Source organism: Natator depressus, chromosome 6 (genome assembly GCF_965152275.1).
Source record: "Natator depressus isolate rNatDep1 chromosome 6, rNatDep2.hap1, whole genome shotgun sequence".
NCBI lineage: Eukaryota > Metazoa > Chordata > Testudines > Cheloniidae > Natator > Natator depressus.
In genome coordinates, this window is record NC_134239.1 from 60590392 (window position 1) to 60613610 (window position 23219).

At 46.8% G+C, this 23219-nt stretch overlaps 3 protein-coding genes across 11 annotated transcripts in view; 1 reads left to right on the forward strand and 2 right to left on the reverse strand.

Moving 5' to 3' along the window:
• CELF1 (CUGBP Elav-like family member 1) overlaps positions 1 to 833 on the reverse strand; it is a 107659-nt gene extending 106826 nt beyond the window's left edge. For 2 of the 6 annotated variants that reach the window (XM_074955469.1, XM_074955467.1), the window contains exon 1: positions 698 to 817. The gene's annotated coding sequence lies outside the window, so the exon portion shown is untranslated. Of the gene's footprint in view, positions 1 to 697 lie in introns of all 6 variants that reach the window. The other 4 variants (XM_074955472.1, XM_074955471.1, XM_074955470.1 and 1 more) reach the window with 3 other exon arrangements.
• On the forward strand, positions 304 to 11482 carry PTPMT1 (protein tyrosine phosphatase mitochondrial 1). 3 transcript variants are annotated; one of them, XM_074955478.1, is made up of 4 exons: positions 304 to 451; positions 1359 to 1439; positions 8160 to 8351; positions 11234 to 11482. In XM_074955478.1, the coding sequence occupies exons 1-4, from the start codon at positions 338 to 340 to the stop codon at positions 11423 to 11425; spliced, it is 579 nt and encodes a 192-aa protein (XP_074811579.1). In that variant the 5' UTR covers positions 304 to 337; the 3' UTR covers positions 11426 to 11482. The 3 variants fall into 3 exon arrangements, with proteins under 3 accessions (XP_074811579.1, XP_074811580.1, XP_074811578.1); XM_074955477.1 differs by lacking the exon at positions 304 to 451 and adding an exon at positions 955 to 1259; XM_074955479.1 differs by lacking the exons at positions 304 to 451; positions 1359 to 1439 and adding an exon at positions 952 to 1259.
• KBTBD4 (kelch repeat and BTB domain containing 4) lies at positions 11428 to 23172 on the reverse strand. Of its 2 annotated transcripts, none has more exons than XM_074955465.1 (4): positions 23085 to 23172; positions 18627 to 19247; positions 14220 to 14326; positions 11428 to 13625 (listed from the first exon to the last, which is right to left on the reverse strand). In XM_074955465.1, the coding sequence occupies exons 1-4, from the start codon at positions 23101 to 23103 to the stop codon at positions 12765 to 12767; spliced, it is 1608 nt and encodes a 535-aa protein (XP_074811566.1). In that variant the 5' UTR covers positions 23104 to 23172; the 3' UTR covers positions 11428 to 12764. The 2 variants fall into 2 exon arrangements, with proteins under 2 accessions (XP_074811566.1, XP_074811567.1); XM_074955466.1 differs by having other exon boundaries at positions 22953 to 23088.
• Between the last annotated feature and the right edge of the window lie 47 nt (positions 23173 to 23219).

The following is a 23219-nucleotide window of genomic DNA, read 5'->3' on the forward strand; positions in this document are numbered from 1 at the left end:
ACCAGCTGGAAACCGCAGAGACATTAAAGGACATCAGCCCCAAAACGATATCAGGACGGCGATTCTGTTTCCTTTCAGCATTTTCAAGGGATGTTCTCATGAAATGTAGCCAAAGCACGAACCCCTAGAGGGAATTTGCTCACTTCGTAGCCAGAAACATCGCAATCCATGCAAAGTGCCCCCTTCCCCATGGACGGCGCCATTAACCTGTTCTGGAGCTTTACGGCTCCTGCCCCAATTAGCGCAGTTAGCCCCAGACAGGGCACACGGCGCGGCACCGCCGGCTCACACACCCCATTGGCGCTTCTAGGGAGCTCGGTCCTAGCCCGCTCCACAAATGCGAGTTATCGGGGGACCTGGGTGCCTGCGAGACGTTGTGAGCCGCTCAGCCAGCTCCAGGATCACCGCAGGGCAGGGCACGGCTCTGGGCACGGAGACTCCGGAACAGCAGGCAAGCGGGGGGGCTGCCCCGAACGCCCCGGGGACCGGCTCTCGCCCAGACCCCTTTCAGTGGGGCTAGCGAGTCCCCATCCGCCCCACGGGCAGAGACAGAGCGGGGGAAGCACCAGGCCGGGGACCAGCCGAGCAGGTAGCTCCGTACGGGGAGGGGACCAGAGAGGCCCAGGATAGCCCCTAGCCAGGGACTCAATGGAGGGGAGGCCAGTCCCGTTACCCGGGATGGGCGGGTCTCACTTACCGTTGGCTCCGCGCTGTCCCTGCCCTGCCCGGCCCGGGCACCTCCTGGCGGCCGCCGCCCTCACCTGTCCTAGGGATCCGCCCGCGCCCCTCTCCGCTCCCTCCGCCTCAGGCCGGCTTCGCAAGATGGCGGCGCTTCCGGAAGAGACCATGGCGGGCCCGGGGGCAGCGAGACAGGAGAAGGCGCAAGCTCCAAGGCCCCTCCCGCCTAGTAAGCCTGTCCGGCTCCCACCGACTCCCCTCCGCCCGGGCGGTGAGCCCGTCCGCCCCCCAGCTCGCGCTCCCAGCTCGCCCGTCCGCGTGCCCTCGCTCCCCCAGCACAGTGAACTCGCCCGCCCTCCTCTCACCCCTCGCCGCCGAGCAAACGCGCCGGCCCGGCTGCGGCCGCCAGGATGGGGGTGGCGGTAGTGCTGGGCTCCGGGGCCGCCCGGCTCTTCTTCTACCCGACGCTGCTCTACACCCTGGTGCGGGAGCGGCTGCCCGGCTCCCAGCGGCCCTGGTTCCACCGCATCGACCGGGCCGTGCTGCTGGGGGCGCTGCCGCTGCGGGGACGGAGCCGCAGGGTAACGGAGCACAGGGCGGGAGGGTCTGGGCGGGGGGCGGCGCGGGCTCTCACCCGCCTACCCGCGCCCGGCCGGCTTTGACTCTGTCTTCCCCCGCAGCTGGTGGCGGAGGAGAACGTGCGCGGGGTGCTCACCCTGAACGAGGAGTATGAGACCCGCTTCCTCTGCTGCTCCGCCCAGGTGAGCCGGGGCCTGGGCCTGCCCCGCACCTGTGGGGCCCTCTGCTCCGCTGGGTCGCGCGGCGGTGTGAGCGGTTTCGTGTGGAGTGTCCCCGTCCCCCAGCAGGGCTGCGATGTGGCTGTCCCGAGCCCCAAACTCCTCCGCCCTGCCAGCTGGGTGGGTGACTTTTCTCTCTCCCTGGGCAGAATGGCCTGGACCGTTTAAAGGCAGCTGCCTTTCAGCCCAGGAAGAGCTGTTACTCCCCTGAAGGGAGAAGCTCCCAGTTCTAATCCCCCGAAGGCTTTCTAAACCTGTACTCGCTGTGCAAAGTTTGAGCGTTTTAAGACGATTTCTAGTTGAACAGAGCTAAGTGCTATAGAGTAAAATGTTTGCTGGGGGGAGTTTGGTTTGTGGAAAGGGAGTATTCAGTCCAGCCCTTTATTTAACACAGGAGTAATAAATTAATTTAGTGCTGGAAAGAGACACATCTAGTATAAATTGTCAGCCTGAGTTTCTATGGGTTGCCTTGAAGAAATTCCCCATAGAGGTTAGAGAGGTGTTTGGTCTTGTGGCCTGTTTACTTTTGTGCCTCTTCTGAAAATGCCTAGCAGCAGGCCAGTTAACATCTATTGTAACTATGACATCTAACAGAAACTGGACCAACTGTCCTAATCTGGCCATCACTTATTATGGGTGTGCAGTCAATGTGCTTGGAGCTGTACAGCACACAATCCCTGCAGCCTCTTAGAGAAGACAGTTCAATCTTTCATACTACCTGATGAGGTGAAGATCAAATCTCAAACCATTGTGGACAATTCTAACTCTTGAGTTCTGTACTTCTCTGGTGGGTTGACTTTGATAGACTTTGTTCACTAGTGACCTGGGCCAGATTTGAAACTATCTGTGAAAGGCTGTTTATGCCCTTGCCAATCCCTAGTGGTATCCAAACTTGCCACATTAATGAAGCTCCAGAGAACCTCTGAAGCACAGTTACAACCAAATATTTCTGACAATAGCAAGCAACATCAGTTTCCTAAAATCAGATGCTCAAAGTGACTAACAGTTGAAGTTAGAAGCTCTGGAATAACATGATGCATGATTGGCGAATATGGAATAAGCAGGGTAGTTCCTGCTGTAGAAATGGAAATGTATGAGTTTAGAGCTGTCTGATCTGCTTTCATGTCAGATAGCAGCCAGCAACACGATGCATCTGAGGAAGGAATAACACTAACCCTCACCATGTATTTTTGCCACACTGTACCACAAGTGAAATCTTTTTCTGCCCAGTCCTGTTGGGACTAGTTCCCAACCTAAATAATGAGGGGTTGAAAGTCCTGTAACATCCTTTGTACAAAGCTGTTTCCTACTGTGATCTCTTGCGGCAATACACTCCAGAATATATAGCACCATAGCTCTACCCTTTTAGAGGGAATTAAGACTGGATTTCTTCACCCAGAAGCTGACAGTCAACATTCAGTTTAACAAAATAATAAAAAAAAAAACATGGTGGTGAGGAGGAAGAGAGTAGCAACATTGGAGGAGACAGAAATTGAGGAGTATTAATTCTACATTTCATAAAAATTTCTTCACGGATTGTAGCATTGCTCCCTTAACTTCAGAGGGCACCTCTTGTTCCCAGATGGAGAGCCCAATTGGCTTTCTCTGTACCACTTCATATATTAACCTCTCCTCTTACCCAGTATGTCCATTCTTATGTTCTAGATAAGACCAATGGTCCATGTAGCATAGTATCCTGTCTCTGACCATGGCCAGTGCAATATGCTTCAGAGGGAATGAACAGAACAGGGCAATTTTGAGTGATCCTCTCGTCCAGGCCCATCTTCTGGCAGTTGGAGGCTGAGGGACTCCTGGAGCCTGGGGTTGCATCCCTGACCACCTTGGATAATAGCCATTGATGGACCTATCCTTTATGAACTTATTTAATTTTTTTTTGCACCCAGTTATACTCTTGGCCTTCATAATATGCCATGGCAATGAGTTTCACAGATTGACTGACTGTGTATTTTGCGAAGAAATACTTCCTTATGTTTGTTGTAAACCTGCTGCCTATTCATTTCATCTGGTGACCATAAGTTCTTGTGTTATGTGAAGTGCTAAATAACACTTTCCTATTCGCTTTCTTCATAGTGTTCATGATTTTATAGACCTCTATCATATCCTACCTCAGTCATCTCTTTTCTAAACTGAAAAGTTCCAGTCTGTTTAATCTCTCCTCATGTGGAAGCTGTTCTATACCCCAATCATTTTTGTTGACCTCTGCACCATGTCCAATGCTAATTATCTTTTTTTGAGATGAAGTGACCAGAACTGAATGAAGTACTCAAGATTTGGGCATCTAATGCATTTATAGAGGGGCATTGTGATATTTTCAGTCTTCTTTTCTATCCTTTTCCTAATGCAGCTTAACATTCCGTTAGCTTTTTTTAATTGGTGCTGCACATTGAGCAGATATTTTCAGAGAACTATCCACAATGACTCCAAGATCTCTTTCTTGAGTGGTAACAGCTAAATTAGACCCCATCATTTTGTGTGTATAGTTCGGATTATTTTTTCCAATGTGCATTGTTTGGCATTTGTCATTGAATTTCTTCTGCCATTTTATCATCCAGTCACCCAGTTTAATGAAACCCTTTTGTAGCTCTTTACAGTCAGCTGTGGACTTAACTAACTTGAGTAATTTTGTATAGTCTTCAGATTTTGCTGCCACCACTGTTCACCCTCTCTTCCAGCTCATTTATGCATATCTTGAACAGCACAAGTCCTGGTACAGATTCTTAAGGGAACCTGCTATTTACCCCTGTCCACTGTGAAAACTGATAATTTGTTCCTTTTCTTTGATTCCTATCTTTTAAGCTGTTACTGATCCATGAAAGGACCTTCTATCTTATCCCATGGTTGCTTACTTTGCTCAAGAGCCTTTGGTGAGGGATCTTTTCAAAAGCTTTCTGAAAGTCTAAAGCACACTAGATCAACTAGATCACCTTTGTCCACATGCTTGAGGACTCCCTCAAGAATTTTAATACATTGGTGAGGCATGATTTCTCTTTACAACATGTTGACTCTTCCCTGACATACCAGGTTTATCTACGTGTCTGATGATTTTGTTTTTGATTATAGTTTCAACCAATTTGTAAGCGTACTGAAGTTACGCTTCTCGGTCTGTAATTGACAGATCGCCTTTAGAGCCTTTTTTAAAAATAGGCATTATATTAACTACCTTCCAGTCATCTAGAACAGACGATGATTTAAGCAATAGGTTATATACCATTGTTAGTAATTTTGCAATTTCATATTTGAATTCCTTCAGAACTCTTGGGTGAATACCATCTGGTCCTGGTGACTCATTACTGTTTAATTTATCAGTTTGTTCCAAACTGTCCTCTATTGACACTCAATCTGGGATACTTCCTCAGATTTGTCACCTAAAAAGAATGGCTCAGGTGTGGGGGATCCCCCCCATATCCTCTGCAGTGAAGACTGATGTAAAGAATTCATCTCTCTTCTCTGCAACAACCTTGTTTTCACTTAGTGCTCCTTCACCATCTCAATTGTCCGGAGGCTCCACTGATTGTTTGGCAGGCTTCCTGTTTCTGATAGACTTTAAAAAAAAAATTGCTGTTAGTTTTTGTGTCCTTAGCTAGTTGCTCTTCTAATTCTTTCTTGGCCTGCCTTATTACATTTTTACACTTGACAGAATTTATGCTCCTTTCTATTTTCCTCACTAGGATTTTACTTTCAATTTTTAAAGAATGCCTTTTTGCCTCTAACCACTTATTTTACTGTGCTGTTTAGCCATCATGGCACTTTTTTTTTTTTTTTTTGGTCCTCTTACTGTTTTGTTTTGGTTTTTTTGTTGGGGGAGGGAGAGAGGCATTTAGTTTGAGCCTCTATTATGGTATTTTTAAATAGTCTCCATGCAGTTTGCAGGCATTTCACTCTTGTGACTGTTCTTTTTAATTTCCATTTAACTAGCTTCCTCATTTTTGTGTGGTTTCCCTTTTTGAAGTTAATACTGCTGTGGTGGGTTTCTTTGGCATTTTTTCTCCTACAAGGATATTAAACTTAATTACATTCTGGTCGCTATTACTGAGCTGTTCAGCTAAATTCACCTTTTGGACCAGATCCTGTGCTTTGCGTAGGACTAAATCAAAGGTGCTCCAAGATACAGTCATTTAGTGTGTCTAGAAATTTTATCTCTGCATTCCTTCCTGAGGTGAAATATACCCTGTCAATATGAGAATAGGTGAAATCCCCATTATTGCTTTTTCTGCCTGAGCATTTCACAATCACCATCCTGATCAGGTGGTCAATAGTATATTATTATTCAAGCATGACATTTCTATCCGTGGAGATTCTGTGGTACAGATTAATTTATTTAAGATTTATATTTTGACTATTTCACATATTAGTGCCACTCTCTTACCATCATGACCTACTCTGTGATTCTTATATATTTTGTACCCTGGTATTACCACATCCCATTGATTAGAATCATAGGACTGGAAGGAACCTCGAGGGGTGTTCTGGTCCAGTCCCCTGCACCCAAAGCAGGACTAAGTATTATCTAGACGAGTGGTTCTCAAAGCCAGTCTGCCACTTGTTCAGGGAAAGCCCCTGGCGGGCCGGACCAGTTTGTTTACCTGCCGCGTCCGCAGGTTTGGCCGATCGCGGCTCCCACTGGCTGCGGTTCGCCGCTTCAGGCCAATGGGGGTTGTGGGAAGCGGTACAGGTCAAGGGACATGCTGGCCGCCCTTCCCGCAGCCCCCATTGGCCTGGAGCGGTGAACCGCGGCCAGTGGGAGCCACGATCGGCCGAACCTGCGGACGCGGCAGGTAAACAAACCAGTCCGGCCCGCCAGGGGCTTTCCCTGAACAAGCGGCGGACCGGCTTTGAGAAACACTGGTCTAGACCATCCCTGACAGGTGTGTCACCACGTTTCCATAATGCTTATTATATCAATATTCTCATTCAATACCAGGCACTCCAGTTCACCTAGCTTAGTATTTAGACTTCTAGCATCTGTATGTAAGCACTTGTACATTTTGTCAATATTCAGTTGCTTGCCTTCATGTGTTATATTTAAATGGGCCTCTTTAACATCTGGCTGTTCCTCAATAGCTCTTACCTGTACTGTACCAACTTCTTTCCTATCCTCCTTGCTAGGATGTAGAGTTATGCTCTTTTTAATAATTTCATCCCTAAGGGATGGTTCTGCTTGTACCGTGTGCTCCTCTGTACCCATCAGCTTTCCCCCAGCCCTTAGTTTAAAAAACCCTCTACAACCAGCAGTCTGGTTCCATTTTGGTTTAGGTGGAGCCCATCCTTCCTGTGTAGGCACCTCCTTTCCCAATAGGTTTCCCAGTTCCTAATAAATTAAAATCCTCCTCCCTGTACTATCATCTCAACCATGCATTGAGACCCCACGGTTCTTCCTGGCCCTGCACATGGAACTGGAAGCTTTTCAGATAATGCTATCATGGAGGACTTCAATCTCTTAACTAGCAGCCTAAATTTGGCCTGCAGGACCTCTTTTCCCTATGTCATTGGTACCTACATGTACCACAGCCCCTGGCTCCTCCTCAGCAGCCTTCACACCCAGCAGGCAATTTACCAAGCAGTTTTCCTGATCATCAGAAACACAACTATCTATGTTTATAATAATCAAATCCTCTATTACTGTTATCCGGCTCTTCCTAGTAACTGGGGTTCCTGTCTCAGGAGGGGTATCCTCAGTGTGAGAGGATACCATGACACCATCTGGAAGGAGGGCCCTAACTATGGGATTGTTTCCCTGTGCTCCAGCTTGATGTTATCCTTCCAAGACTTTGACAGCCTCTGTGTTATTAAGGAGGATGAGAGTGGGGATGGGACTGTTCTATTGTGTGGTGGAAAGTCTCATCTATGTACCTGTCTTCCTGATCTCCTAGAATTCAGCCACTCTGGCCTTAAGAGCCTGTGCTGTGTCCCTGAGGACCATGAGCTGTTTGTACTGCATGCACACTCATTTCACCTCCCCAAAAGGCAGGTAACTGTACATGCCCCATTCAAGCAATAAACTGGATAGCCCCACTCTGCTGATGGACTTCTGCCTTCGTTATTTTTACTCTTGCAGGCTTTTGGGGGGTGGAGGGTCGGGTTGGGGGATGGACAAAGTGGGGAGTAATTGGCTTAAGTTTAAAATATGTTCGTTAAGTAAATCTGCCCACTTCCTCTCTAAACTCCCCTGTTCGCCGCTCCTCTGGCTTTTTAAACCCCTGATCTCCCTGAGTTAGCCCACCCCCTTTTTCAAGGGATCCTAAAGGGGTCAGGGATTAAAGGATAGCAGGCTAGAGCCTCCTGAGTAAGCTCTCAGCCTAACCTAGCAGGCTGCTTGGTTTAGCACACAGCCCCCACAACAGACCACAACACAAACTAATTCACTCATACATCCTAAGGGTCACTTAGTCTTTTTTTTTTTTTTTTTCACCTGGGAAAACTCCCTCACAAAACTTGTGTTTCTAGCATCTAGTCTACACTCCCTCAATCCTTTTTACCCTCTGATAACCATGACAAAGATTTCTCTCACTTCCGTTATGTCTCATTTGTTCCTGTCTTGATTTCCCCCCACTAACCTCTACTCCCTTGCACTGCTGATGTACCTCCCTTGCTATCTTGATGGGGCCCACCGTCTCTTCCATCCTAAGCTTGGTGACTGATTCAGTCCTTCTGTGTTCATTACAGGAGTGGGAGGCAATGGGAGTAGAGCAGCTGCGTCTCAGCACCGTGGACCTGACTGGAGTTCCCACATTGGAAAACCTGCAGAGAGGTGTTGAATTTGTACTGAAGCATCGGGAGTGTGGGAACAGTGTCTATGTGCATTGCAAGGCAGGACGCTCCCGCAGTGCCACCATGGTGGCAGCATATTTAATTCAGGTTAGAAGGCTTCTGTACTTAAAGGGGGCACATTTATCCCCAGGCTCCCTGGATAGGCAAACTATTGCTGAGATAAGGGGCCATCTCCTTGACAAGTTGCTTCCATTCAGTAAAGTCAGCTGAGTGGATGACAAGGGAAGCTGCTGCTGCATGGGCAACAGGATACTTTTGATGGAATTCTGCACCCAAAAATTTCTGCACACTATTTTAAAATTCTTCTAAATTGTGCATATTTTATTTGTCAAAATAACACAATATAATCACACCAGTTTCAATTATTTTGGGTCATTTATTTCAAAATACCTGTCAGCAAGTATGTCTGTAACAATACAGACAACAAAAAAGATTCAGGAAATGTTTTTTGATAAATAGATTCCTTACTAGGCATATTAATACAGAACTCTGAGTTAGAATTCATGTAAACTACAATACAGAACCATATTTCCCACACCCCTCAGAAGCAGAGTAAAAGCTTGGGGGAATCAGCGAAAATGGAGGAGCTGAGGGAGAGGGAAATAAATTTCTGGGAAGTAGCCTGGCTGTGAACTTGGAGGGACTGTTGGTTATGGGTGGGAAAAGTATGGAACAGGTTTTTTGGTGGGGGCAGGGAGGGATTGTTAGGGAGCTTCCCCTGTGCAGACCCTGACTGACCCCTAGCCTTTCCCAGTCAGGCACATCTGCTCCTCTCCCCATGTGTGTCTGTGCCCTTACCAGCCACTCCCCTGTCCCTATGGAGCTCTGCACCCCTCCCCTGTCCTTATGTGTCTCTGCACCTCCCTCCCCCCGGTGGCCCTGCCCCAGTCTGTCCTCCCCCACTAGCCCTTATCCCTTATGAGCCCCTCTCTGACCCACACCACCTGTCTCCTGACCTGGCCTGAGAAGCACTGCAAAGGCAGCTCTCTCCCTCGCTGCAGGGAGCTACAACTTTGTTCCATCACCACAGTACCCTCTGGTGGGCAAAAGGCAGAACTGTAGAAGTTATTTTCTGCGGGGCGCTACTGCTGTTCTTGTGCCACATCGCCCTCTGGTGGGAAAAAGGTGGAGCTGCAGCAACATTTTGGCAGAAGCTTTTTTTTGCATGAAAAATTAGAAATCTCTGGGGGCTCATTAAATATGCATGCGTGCAGTAGTGCAGAATTCCCCTGGGAGTCTGCTCAGTGTCCGATGGTTCAAGAGCTAATTTCAAATGTTACTGAGTCTAGGCTGCATAGCCACTTGAGAGGGAACGTTAGAGAATGTGGCTAGACTCCAGGCTCACTGTGGATGAGCTGTTTGCCAGACACTCCCTCTGCTCATGTTGAGGGGGTTCGTAAGGGTGAACATGTAAAACTGCTAGACGAACTGGAACACAGGCTTCCTTTGATATTCCAGTTCTCTGTGCACATTGACGCTAGTGTTGGAATGGGTCTCCTAGGGTTCTCAATTTCACCTGCCCTAAGGACCCTGACAAATCACTACTTGCTGGAAGCAAAGTACTAGCGCATGTCACAATGTGGTTTCCATCTTAAGTAGTCTAGCTTGCTTGGCACTCTCCTGTACAGTTATGCCTCTGGCTGCTCAGCTGTCTGCACAGACATAAGCAATGGAAGCTGAATGGGTGAAGTGTTTCTTGACTTCATGTGTAAGTGGACTGCAATTAAATGTGTGAGGCAGCTGTCACCTTTAATTTCCTAGATTATTCTGGCAGATTCTGTGGCTACTAAGCAGAGGACCTAGTCCGTACTCCTTGCTGTAATAAATCCTGACTGGCTCTGCTTCCCTTAGCCCTTAGTCATGGACAGTGAAGAGTGACTCATTGTGACTGAGCAGCTAGCCAGTTGAAGAAAGTGGAGCTCTCGGGGGCAAGAAAGAGACCTTGCAGGGCTCAGGCTGATGGGAAGCTTAGTCTAACTAGTAATTGCACAGTTTAACTTTCTTTAAATGCAAAATAAAATGCAGCATTATGGGTAAGAACAAACTCAAGACAGAATAAAGTTGAAGTTCCCACAAACTGAGGCAGATTCAGAACAGCAAAAACTGAAAATATGAGTGCAGCTGTGAAACCCTTTGGCATTTCTACATTTGTGCAGGAATCCCCTAGTACTGCATTCATTAGTGTTTGCTTGAGCAGCGGAGGGAAGCACGAGTAGAATCAGCCTTTCACCTGTATTAGGAAAGCATATCATGTAAAGTAAAGCTGCTGTGTCTGTCCAGGGGCGCTGTTATGATCAGGGCAGAAGAAGCTGTCCACAAAAGCATGTGAATTTGAGGACATGGATAGGCCCTACCAAATTCACAGCCATGAAAAACACGTCATGGACTGTGAAATATGGTCTGTTGTATGCTTTTACCTTATACTATACAGATTTCATGGGGGACAGAATTTCTCAAAGTGGGGGTCCTGACCCAAAAGGGAGTTGGGGGTTATGGTCTTGCCACCCTTACTTCTGTGTTGCCTTCAGAGCTGGGTGCCCAGTTCTGAAGGCAGTGCCCTGCCAGCGGGAGCACAACCCCCCTAACTCCTTTTTGGGTCAGGACCCCTACAATTACAACACTGTGAAATTTCAGCTTTAAATAGCTGAAATCATTAAATTTACAACTTTTAAAATCCTATGACTGTGAAATGGACCGAAATGGACCTTTGGTAGGGCCCTAGACATGGAGCCTCAAGTAGTCATTTGCATCCCTCTTGTTGAGGGAGTATCCTCTCAGGAGCTCCTATTGAGAGCTGGATGCCTCTCTGAGGTAGGCAGCAGATGATATTCAGTACAAGGAGGGGTAAAGTGAGCCACTTTCCTTGACCACCTAAACTAGGCTCTGGAAGAAAGCTAGGCCCTCCAAATGCCTGTGTTGACCCATCTTTAGACAGGATGAATTTTCATTCAGGATTTCTGCCTTTCCAGCTGTACCAGTGGAGCCCTCAAGAAGCAATAGAAGCCATTGCCAGGATCCGTCCCCACATCCTTGTTCGCCCTAGGCAGATCCAGATCCTGGAAAGATTTCATAGGAATGTGATTGCTGAGGCAGCTGCAGGGAGTCAGCAAGAGCTACCAGAAACCATCCATCTGCTCCCCACAACAAGAACAAGTTCCTAGTGAACTAATAAGGAATGGACTGCTGCACAACCAATAAAGAACTTTTCAGACACATAACAGCAATGGGGAGCTTGTTTTTTTTCTTAACAGCTTCTGGCATCATGTCCTTATACATACAATACCTGACCCTAGGGTTACCAACTTTCTAACTGAACAAAACAGAACACCCTTGCCCTATCGCTTCATCCAGGCCCACCCTGCTCACTCCATGTCCCGCCTTGCCCTCCATCGCTCGCTCTCCAACCCTCACTCACTCGCTCATTTTCAACAGGCTGGGGAGGGTCTCTTTTCAACCAGGTGTTCCGGTTGAAAACCGGACACCTGTTTCTGCTTTCCCACACACACACACGTCAGAGCACCTGTAAGGGTTTGATCTTCCACCCCTCCCACATAAGTGCCATTATTGCAGGGGACAGAGAGGTGTCTTGAACTCTTCTCACGTTAACACCATCAGCAAAAAAGAAACCATATCTTTGTCCCACCAGACACTTTTATTCAGGCTCTCACCTCAAGGGCTACAGTGCCAGTAGGGAAGGGTGTGAGAAAATGAACTTCAGTTTCATCTTTAACCATCGTACAGGTCTGTGGTATAATATCAGCAGGATGGGAGCCCCAGTACTGGGGCTAGAAACCAGCACTGGCACAATAGTATTTTAAGGATAGTTTTCCTCTTTGTGCTGGGTGGCAAAGTAGCAGCAAGCCCATCCCTGGCCTCTGCTTCAAGTCCATCTGCCCTAGGTAGGGCAGAGCACAACCAAGTCAGGGCCTTGGACCCACATCTGAAATCAGTCTACAGTAGAGTCCACTTTAGTCAGTGCTTCTGGCCTGAAGCCAATCCTGTAGCCTTATCAAGGAACAGTCATATTAGAGCCCCATTTCAAACTGCATAGAGCTTTTTTAGGGAGTGTACAGGGTGGCCATTCCCTGTGACTAGTGATGACAGCAGCACATGCAGCCTCCTGGGCTCTCACACTAAAAGGCTGTGACAAAAATGGGTTTATCTGCTCATGCTAGGGCTTGCTGGTGCTCGATAGTTCTCGGCCTAAGAAGTCTATCTGCTGCAATTTGAGCTTGAAACACAGCTTCACATCAGAGGAGCACAGTAACACTATTTAGTCCATCTGGGATTTAAGATGCTGTAAGTCAACTTGGAGAGTGTAGTGAAAGGGAAAACAGCCTTACATCCAGGAGACTCATACTGCCTGCAAGCAGGGCTAAAGAGGAGGGGGCACTCTATGGTGGTGTGAGCTGGTCTTGCTGGGGCAAGTGGTAAGGAAATTGGGTGCCTCTAAGCTGTTTTACAGAATGTCCATGTTGTCTTGTCCGTGGGCTTGTCACCTCAAGCCAGCACAAACTGCAGGTTAGTGAGCAGCACCTTGATGCCACTGGTGACAGTCACCACAGAGGTGGCTGGGTTAAGTTTGAAGGTGTTGGCATCTCCCTTCTTGTAACGATCCCGAAAGACATAGATGCTGCCATTACAACTGGCAATTTTCCAGAGGGATGGTACTGAGCTCCAGGCATCTGGCAGGCAGAGTCGGGTGAAGCTATCCAGGAGGGGATTATAGCACAGCAGCGAGTCCCCCTCAGCCACAATGAACACTAGGTCTTTATGCACAGCAGCATGCATGTGCCCTGCAAAAGGCAATACATAAGGCTTCACGTGGCACTTTTCTGTATTGGTGTCGTAGCACTGAATGAGCCGGGAGGGCTTAGTGAAGAAGTCCAGATCATTCTCCTCCCCACCCAGCAGGTATATGATACCATTGAGGTTGGCACCTGCAGCTCCAGAGACAGCTACTTCCAGCTGGCTGGTCTCTGTCCACACATTGTCTCGCACCCTGTAGTATATGACAGCATTGGAGAGAGTGTCCTGCAATGTCTTGCCCCCCAGTGAGTATATAGCATCCTTGCTGGGCACAGAGACAAGGGTGTGTTGGAGCCGGTCACGGGGCAGAGGAGCACACCATTCCCAGTCTACGGTGGCATTGTTACATTTCCACATGCGCCGTGGAATGGAGCCCCCTACAACATACAAGTCGCTGCCATGCTTGCAAGCTGCAGTGATCTGATGGCACAGGCTATTCTGGCCACTCACACTGATTGAGTCGTCATCAGCGCAATGCAGAGAGACAGCAAGTGAGTGCGTACGCGATGACTCCTTCCCGATAAGGTAGATGTGAACGTTCTCCCCAATCTCCTGAGAGAGAGAGAAGGGATTTTTGTCAGAATCCAATATGAGTTGTGTCACAACACATGTGCCAGGAGCATCCAAAGCTCCATTTCCTTTAGGGAGTTTTGGGGCCCACTAGCTCTGTGTTAAGTCATCTCAGCCTCACTTGACTATAAGGTCTCAGGCTCCTACACCATCCACACCCTGTGCTTCAAGCCTTGTCTAGGCACCTTTTATCCCTGACCTGGTACAATGAGCAGTGCCCTGCACCTGAATCTACACGGTCAGGCTTCAGTTCAGTTAAGGGCTAGGAAATGCTCAGGGAGAAGAATTAGAGTCATGGGAATGCAAAGCTCTAAGCTTTCTAAACTGGCCTCTTACCTGTGTACTTGGAGAACACCAGGCTAATACCACTGATTAGTTAACCCTATTGGCAAGACCAGCCTCAAGGCTGAGGCCATTGACAGTACCTGGGGTTTTCTACCTGTGTGTGCATTCCTGGTATTGAAGCCACAGCTTTTTCAAACACTAAGAGGTCACAAATGAGGGCAGGAGCCCTTCCTCACTGAGTAGGGAACCAGAGCAGTATGATAACTGCATTAACCATGGGGCCATCTATACCTTCAGACTGGATCGCAGCACCTCCGAGAAGCCTGCCCGCTCCTCTTTGTTGAAGTTGATCCAGGTTTCTATGGCAACTGTTGGATTCTGTGAACATGGAACACCATCTGTAGTTTCAGAGACAAAAGAATTTACAATAAATTGACATGCTATTCTCAAGGCGTGAGCTGAACAACCCTCTTCCGCATAACCTCTTTCCCTGCACGAGGACACCAAAAAACCCTATCTTGAGCAAGACTGAGGTTTATAAAACCTGGCTAGTATGGCCAGCAGGAGCAACTAGGCACCTGTATCAAGTCTACCTGTTTCAACATCAGGCGACATTGCTTCCTGGGTGACACAGCAAATGTTCTATTTGAGGGGTCCTGTACCGTAAGTCAGAAAGTCAGTGAGCTAATGTCACAGATCTTAGCAAGCACCCATCAAGGGCACTCACTAGGACTGCTGAGAGAGGAATCCAAGCTTCTGTGCTCTGGATCCCCTGGGATGCATTAATTTCTGGAGCCTCAGCACTGTGCAGCACTGATTCTTCCCTGGGTCCCTCTGGCCCCATTTCCTGGGCACTGATTCTCAGTCTCCTAGCCCTTCCTGGAGATGGAGCTCCTCAGGCCATCTGCCATAGGCCCCCAGGACCAGTGCTTACCCCCAAGATACTCCAGTTACTTAAACATGTCCCTTTCCCATAACACCACCCCAAAGGCATGAAGCTTCTGGTTTACAATTTAACTCTCAGGGGTACGCAGCAGTTGCGAAGCAGTGAACACACTCACACACTTTGCACAGAGTCTAACACCTTTTATGCTCTTTTATACTTAATCAAATAAAGAACAAGACAGTAGAGATCACACAAGACAACAAACATCTTAAACACCTCAGTCCCTCACTTTCTAGCTCACCCTTTCCTTGCGAGTCCTTAGGGATCATCGATGTCCAGGCTGTCAGGGAATCCCCTGCCTCACACTAGTTGTTACGTGGTGGGTGATCTCTCCTTTGTGGACTGGAGAAAAATGTCCCTTGGAGCAGAAAAACTTCTGGACTTTTTAAAACCCATGTCAGCTTCTCCATATGAGCACAAACCCCTGCCAGGTTACTTGCCCATTGCTAAATCAGTTCTTCTGGGCAGGGACCACTCTGGTCTAGAGTGAACAGATTTCCAATGACTGGGAACTCAGAGTCAACTACTCTTTATTGTTCTTTTGCCACCAGTCTTTGGAATCTCAATCCAACATGGAAGCAAACAGACCACAGAGAAAGAAAAAGGCTGCACATTCAAAATGGAGTCTGCAGCTTGCACAGACACAGAGGGTGCATAGTCTCACACAGAATTCATAAACTGTACAGATATATTCCCAACTCATCACACCCTATGCCTGCATCACAGAGTCAGTGTGGGGAAGGAGGGAGACATTGCACCATGATGCTCAGAGAGTAACAAACATCTCCTCACTTAGGCAGAGAGGTTTGCACCTACGGGACTTTTAGATCTCTTGCTGCTCCTGGAAGCCCAACTAACAGACATGGCCAGCACCAGCAACACTTTTCCTCAGCCCGCATTTAGCTAGACAACTGTGATCTTTCTTCTCAGATCTGGACCTCCACTTTTGTTACATACAGGCAGGATTGCTGCAACATGCTCTTCTTGAAGCTTGCCTACTTGTGCTGAACCACAATACACCTGTACTTAATAGGCTGCACTGGTTTTCTATTTGCTTCCACGTACAGTGTTAATCCTTGGTTAAGCCATAAACCCTTGTATCTTTAGTAAATTGCCAACAGTGTGCTAGGTGCTTGCATATAGTTTCAGATGTGACTGCCTGAGAGATGATCGCTCTCCCTATGTGGAATCCTCTCTAGATTCAGCTTTGATTGTGTGAGACATGACATTCCTTCTGAAAGTTCCTTGACTCCGAAATCTGCTTCCTCTGGGCCTGACAGAGCCCCAAGTTAGTTTGCATTCAGTGCATTAGACAAGACCCACCTATTTGCTCATAATGGGGGAGTTTTTTCTGTTTAGGATTGATCCATTATTACTGGGATTGCCTAAATCACTGGCTGTAGCAACCAACACACAAGTTAAATGTACAATTTTATTCTGGAAATGTGTCCAATGGCCCAGCAATGGACAAGTTTTATAAATAAATCATCATCTGCATTACATTTGTTTTAATGCTCATCACTAACGCTTGCTTATTTTCCTTGGGCTTCCACTAACTGGGTTGTAGTACAGGGAGCATTTAAGCTAACACAGCACTTCTGCCAAACCGCACTATGGGTGTATTTCTGTTTGGGGCCCATTTTACAGGCCTACCTGGGTAACACAATTGCACAAGGGGAAAAAACCCACCACAGGTGCCTTTAAACAAAACAATCAAACCAACCTAATCTTGGACAACATACATTAAAATGCCATTATCCTAATCCTATGGTTATTGCATGATGTCACTAAACAGCCTTAACTCTGCCCTTTAAGTGCCTTAACTGTTTTTTTCTTACCTTAACATGTTTGGATTTCTTTTAAGTGTAACCTTAACTCTGAATTTCCTAGGTTTATAATGCATGTTTTCAGGGTAATTACAAACAACCTGTAGGTTTTCTGTACCCTTGAGTTACTGATATACACTTTCAACCCTAACTCCATCTGAACATAGTTTGTCTGTGGATTTCTTAAGTTTTTTTTAAATTAAAAAGTTTCATACATACACTAAACCAGAAAATGCTACCATGCAATATTTCTAACGATTTGTAGATATTCTGTATCAATCTTTATTTTTTTTAATTTTAACTTTTATGGATAGATTCACTAATACCTCCAAAGCAGTGCAACCTGCTGGTGAGGGTGGGTTCACAGCTGCTTTGCCTCACTGGAACAGCACAAAGCACCCAAAGCATTCTGGTGAATCTGGCCTTTAATTTGCAGTTGACTTATTGGAGGGCTGCATTAATTAAAATACTGCTAAGCAAAGAGCACCACGGAGAGCTCAACCCCCTATTCCCAGTATCACTGAATTTTAAGGACTCCCCCATAGTCCTGCCTGAATTACTCTGGCAGTGCTGTCTCAATACATCGTAGAGCCATCAGAGCAGTATCACGGGGAAGCCTTTCAAGCACTGATGCCCAAGCCAGCATCAAGCCATAGAATTTTTAAAGAGTAGTGGCAGATGGGCCAAGCAATCTACCAGTGAGAACTCTTGACATGTGTCCACTCTTCTTCATACCACTGAATCACTGCAACCAATAACTCCACTTGAGTTACCTGTCTAGTGTATATAATCCTAACAATTAGATACAATTATTTATAACTACACTAAAGTTATACCCTACTTTCTTCAAATATGACCTATGCATAAAATTTCAATTAATTTTAAGTATATGGAAAGTTTGAAGAGTCTGCATTATTCTTCTTCTTCTATTGTTAAGATCATTCAGGACAAAGAAAAGGCAGATTAAGAAATGTAACAAAGAAGCACATCTTTAATTAATTTTAAAACAAGCAAATTAACAGATTTACTTGTAAATACTTTGAAAATTCAATCTGTAGTAGCAGAACGTCCTGTAAAGTTGGGGATGATGTTTGTGTGAAAAATACATTACAAGACATTGAAAGTGAAAAATGGTACCAACCTTAATTATGGAGTCGCAACCAGCATCTCCATAATACCAGAAGGAAAAAAACAGTAGGCAGAAAGCGTTAAAAGAGAATGAAGGGGCTGGAGACATTCCAAAAATCTGAAGAAAAGCACGTACAATTATAGGCTCCCCTACACCAGCTATATGGCTTGATTGCCTACTGAAAGCCCTACAATATGAGTGGAGCAAAGTGTCTACTATAGGAAACCAACTTAATATGACACAACACGCGTTTGGCGCTTTACAGACAAAGAAGTCCAGCTCTGAAATGCTTTCTACTGAAATTGACAATTATTTGAGGAAACACATAATATTATTTAAAATACTACATAGGATGGCAGCTCAACAGACCCTTGAAGGTTAATAAACTATACCTGAGATATCAGTGAGCAGGGACCCCCATAAGGTTTAATGCCAAGCATCCCCTGAAACCTGTGAGGTTGTTACCCTTTCCCCAGGAACTGCTGTGAGATAGACAATATGGCCATATTAACAGCATCTTTTATGTTAACATGGCTATTGCTCAAAGGTTGGATGCTTCACTGCCAGATGCAGTTACCAAGGCTTCTTTGATTAAGTTATGCTGGATAGTTTGCTGTAGGAAGACTTGCTTTGATCAGCCTCTGAATAAGATAGTTGGATCCCCTGAATCCCATCCTCCTGTCCTTCTTCAAAGCCACTCTACTGGTTGTTCAGATAATCCCCACAACCCTTTCAGTCACCCCAATTTTCTCTCCACACCCACATCCTGGCTGGTCTCATAAGCCCCCTGTGCCTACCTGTAAGGATGTCTGTCAGCAGGCGGAGAGGTAGGTGCAGGAACTCCTCTGTGTCCTGAAGCTGTGACAAGTGTGACTTGGCACAGTGCTTTGCAGCCGTGTAGAGCTCCATGTCACTGTGTTGATCTGCCAGCCACATAACCTGAAGACAGTTCCTCACCTGCACCGTGCGGGCCAAGAAACGGGAGCACTCCTCAAAAAGGGAAGTCAGCTGGTACATATCTGCCACCTCATATGTTTCCTGCAACTCTTCTGCCCTCAGCTTTACAGTCCCATGGTAAATATAGTCCACCAGGAGTTGGAAAACACTCTCACTAACATCTTGCAGCTCAATCACCCGGTTGTGGGCCTCCTTCAGGTTGGAAGTGAACATGGAACGAAAGAAGCAGCTCTGAGCTGAGAGGACTAGCCGGTGCAGCTGGAATTCTTTGCCTTCCACTGAGATGGTAACATCAGCAAAGAGCTCATCCTCCAGGCAGAGCTTCATAATACCCTGAGCTACGCGGCCTGAGTGAGAACGGTCAGTGAAGGTGTAGTTCACAAAGTAGTTCTCTTCTGTGGAGGAGCCCCCAGTCTCCTCCGACGAGTCCATGTTGCCGCACAGATCTGACCTCCAGCAATCTGTAAAACAATGGCAGTGAGCCTCCCCGCCTCAACTAACGAGATCATGCAGCTCAGGGTACATGCAACTCCAATAGCCAAGAGGAGTTGGTGGGTAGCCAAGCAACCTGCAGCCTAAGTAACATAGCTACTAGAAACTTCCATCTGATCTGCAGTGCTTCCTTATAAGTGCAGCACATGAGGTGCTGTGATTAAAACTGCCACAGCTCTCGCTCCAGTGGTAGCCTCATGCAACAGTGGAATCCCAATATTCCAATCCCTGGAATTAGCAAACACAATGACCCTTTCATTCCCATCTCAGCACACTAGTGAAATACAGCAAAGGAGATCTAAGGTATGTAGGGGAAATATCTAGCCACCCAAATCATGAATCTCCCCTTTACAACAGAGGGGGCACACGAAAGAAATATCAGAATTTATAACTCTAATAAAAAGTCAGATTCATTCTTCTCACATTGCATACTCCCCACCTCCGGTTTCATAACAAGGATTTCTGAAACCAATAAAGCAAGGAAAAAATGGTAATATTAGTGTGGGCAGGTCAGATGCAAACAAGGTTGAGGCATGGTGTGCTGGCAAAGAGCAGAAGCAGCAGTTAATAGCATGACTAGGTGCTAATTACCATATGAAAATGAGGTGATGTATGTGTAGAGGTAACATGTATTGGGAGTTTATTTTACTGAAAAAGAAGTGGCAGAAGAATCCTGCCAGAATTGACCAGAAGCCCTCAAACTGCCCAGATGAGAAATTTGCCAAGTGCCTTACGGTTGCATGAAATCTGTATGAAGTGCCCTGCATCTTCAATATGAGATACAACCTGTAGAGACTACTCCTCCCAGGCAACTTGGATCAGATAATCAAGTACTATAGAAAGTCTTCACATTTCAAGCCAGATGGTACCTGCCAGATGTTATTAGCCGTAACCTCCATTAGCAGCAGGGTAAGGTCAAAAGAAGCAATTGTGTCTCTTTGGCATGGATTTCCTCAGGGGCAGGAGGAGAGATAGGTCTCTGCCACAAAGAAGAGCTGCTCCAGAGAGGGGTGGTAGCTACCTCTTTACTTCACTGATGATGCTATTGTGCAACTGGAGGGTTTTGGCATCAGCAGTAGATGCCTCCCAGCAATAGCAGAACATAGACAAGCGTCTTACAATTGGGACTATGCTCACTCAAAACTCATTTTCACCCCTCAGCGAGAGACTAAATTTCTAGCCACAAGTGTAGTGGTCCATAATGATAACATTCAATCTTAACCATAGCAGCTCTCTCTGATGCCTCATTATTCAGTGATTTCAATAGGATGAGTTCATCCAAGAAGCTTGCAATTGCTGTACTCCTTCGGTTGAAGATATAGGCCCACAATTGTTCAACTCAGTCTGTAATTTGGAAGAATTCCTGGGGATTCTTTGCTGAAACTAAAACACATACACAGCAGTGACCATGAGCAACACTTTCTATCATCTCTGGTTGTCAAGAAGATCCTCTATTCTGGAGAATAACAACCTTGCCTCAGTTATAAGCATCTTTGTTACTTCTCAGGTGGACTACAGCAGCATAACATACCTGGGCATGAAACCATCAAGCTTTTGGTATCTCTAACTAGTACAGAACTCAGTACACCTCTTCTCAGCAACACAGGCCACCACAGCTACATCAAACCTGTCCCCTGCTCTCTACAGTGTCCTACCATAAGCAATTTCAAGTCAAATTCGAGGTTTTGTTCCTTATCTTTAAGGCACTCAACAACCTGAACTTAGGATACCTAAAAGATCAACTGAAGTGCCAGGATAAGAACTGTAATCGGTAAAGTCACTCTTCAGGCACCATGAACTTTTACCGAAAGGGTAATGCTCATCTGTGCTGGAAAAGGACCTTTCTCAGACTGTGGAACAAACTCCCATAGCAGCTAAGGACCGTCACAAACCTCATCACCTACTCCAAGTGTAAAGTCAATTTTTTCAACCTTGCCTTCTCCAATATGAATACAAAGCAGCAAGTTCTTATTAAAAAGCTGTACCAAAACAAAACACTGCAATGCACACACAGCTTCCTTCTTGGGGAGAGGATAAGAAAAAAAATGAACTACATGTGACAGACGCTAATCATGTCATTTAATACACTATTGGAAGGTGTTCAATTACTGCAGTGATCAAGGTGATTTACCTATATAGAAAATAAAATAGATTCCAACAGACATTTTCCTTTTTCTCTTGTCTAAAATAAAGGATCCAACAGAGAAACGACAGCTTAGTACTACTATTAAAAACTACAGTGAAAGCAGAATAAAGGCTGCAAAAACAAGTGCACAAATTCTGATAATACTAAAAGTGACATTTTCCTCATAACATTAACTTGACCACATGTCTTGTGCAGGATTTTTCAGAGACTGGAGAGTCATACAGTCTTCAGTTCCCTCGCCTCTAAGAGAGCAAATAAAGGCTGGTGGTAAAACAAATAATGGGAGGATCCACTTTCATGCTTTCTTCCATACCACGTGCTCATGAGCATTATTTCTTAGCATCACTCAGAGACCTCCGATAACAATTTCAATTTCCATCTCTATGGTGAGGATACTCAGATCTACTTCTGTCCTTTCCGGTGGAGGGCAGTTTGGCTGGGCAGGTCTGGGATCAGTTGCAGAGTCTGTCTCTCCCACATTTCTTCATGGATACCTCAACAATTTAAGCCTATATTTCCTCCTACATATTCCCCATGTCTCCCATTCTCTATCACAGTTGACAACACCGTTGCCTATATTACTTACATGATCAGGAAGTCATCTTAGGTTCCTCCCTCTCCCACCACTTTGTCTTCTGTCCCAACAGCTAACACACTTTTACAAGCCCTGATTATTTCCCAATTTGATTACTGCAACCTCCTCCTCTTTGGCCTTCCTACTACCCACATCATTGCTCCCTCCAAGTGTATCCAAGTTGTGGCAGAGAGATTAAAAAAACTATTAATGATTTTATTGAATTTCATATAAGTAGCTAATTATGCAATCAATCCAAGGAAGAGCAGGATGGAGCTACCCCCAAAAAGAGGGAAAGAACTGATGAGAAAAGAAACAAAGGAAAAAGTGATGGAAAAGTGGAGTGGTTCAAAGGTTGTTTGATGAAGAGCATATGAATTCAAACGCAACAGAGCTTTACTTCTTGTGACAATGGATAATTGATCACATCAGGGAATAAAGATCACATCTTTCAAACTGTTTGAGTCTTTTGTATGCCGTACTTCCAAGCCCCCCCCAATCAATGGTCCCATTCTGGGAGTGCAGAAGGCACCTGAAAAAGCAGTCCCCTCCCGGGATCTCTCCTGCCTCCTTTCACGCAGCCCCTCACCACTGACTGAGGTTTACCTTCAAGTAAGCCCTTGGACAACACCAAACGGGCTTGCACCCCGCTCTCCTCTGCTGCCCTCCCCTGCCCACCGCCTCCTACCCCAGGCTTCCCCTGCGTGCGCGGCAAACTGCCCACAGGCCTGAAATACCAGCCCCAAACTGGCCTCAGGCCGCCCCTCCGCTCAGATCCCGTCCAGAAACCTGCTCCTTCCGAGTCCCCCCTCGCACCTCCCGCCAGCCAAAGCCCCGCGCCCGCTGGGCCAAACCGCGGCCCCCACCCTCCCCAGCTCGTCCCTTGGGGCAGGAAGGCTCCTCCCCACAGGCTCGACCCATCCCGGACCGGAGCCAGCGCCCGCCGCTCCCCACCGAGGGTGCCCAGCAGCCCGGGCGAGCTTCGCGGCTACAGTCCTCCCGCGATGGGGAAGGGCGGGGGCACGACGGGAAAAACCCCGCGCGGACTTAGACTAGGAAACGCGCCCGCCCCGCGAGGGCGCCCACCTGCGGCTCCTCCCTTCATGCTGCCGCCCCAGGCCGGAACCTCCCACCAGCCTTCCGGGGAACCTCACCGCAGCTGCACCTTCCTTTTCCACCTAGCGACGCGTCCGGCACTTCCCGTCACTTTACCGGAAACTC

Coding starts and splice junctions, on each gene's coding strand:
- PTPMT1 (XM_074955477.1), top strand. CDS start 1,089: ATGGGGGTGGCGGTAGTGCTGGGCTCCGGGGCCGCCCGGCTCTTCTTC. Junction 1,260..1,358: donor TGCGGGGACGGAGCCGCAGG/GTAACGGAGCAC, acceptor CTTCCCCCGCAG/CTGGTGGCGGAGGAGAACGT. Junction 1,440..8,159: donor TCCTCTGCTGCTCCGCCCAG/GTGAGCCGGGGC, acceptor TGTTCATTACAG/GAGTGGGAGGCAATGGGAGT.
- KBTBD4 (XM_074955465.1), bottom strand. Junction 14,327..18,626: donor GCTGACAGACATCCTTACAG/GTAGGCACAGGG, acceptor CTGAAACTACAG/ATGGTGTTCCATGTTCACAG. Junction 13,626..14,219: donor TGCTGCGATCCAGTCTGAAG/GTATAGATGGCC, acceptor TCTCTCTCTCAG/GAGATTGGGGAGAACGTTCA.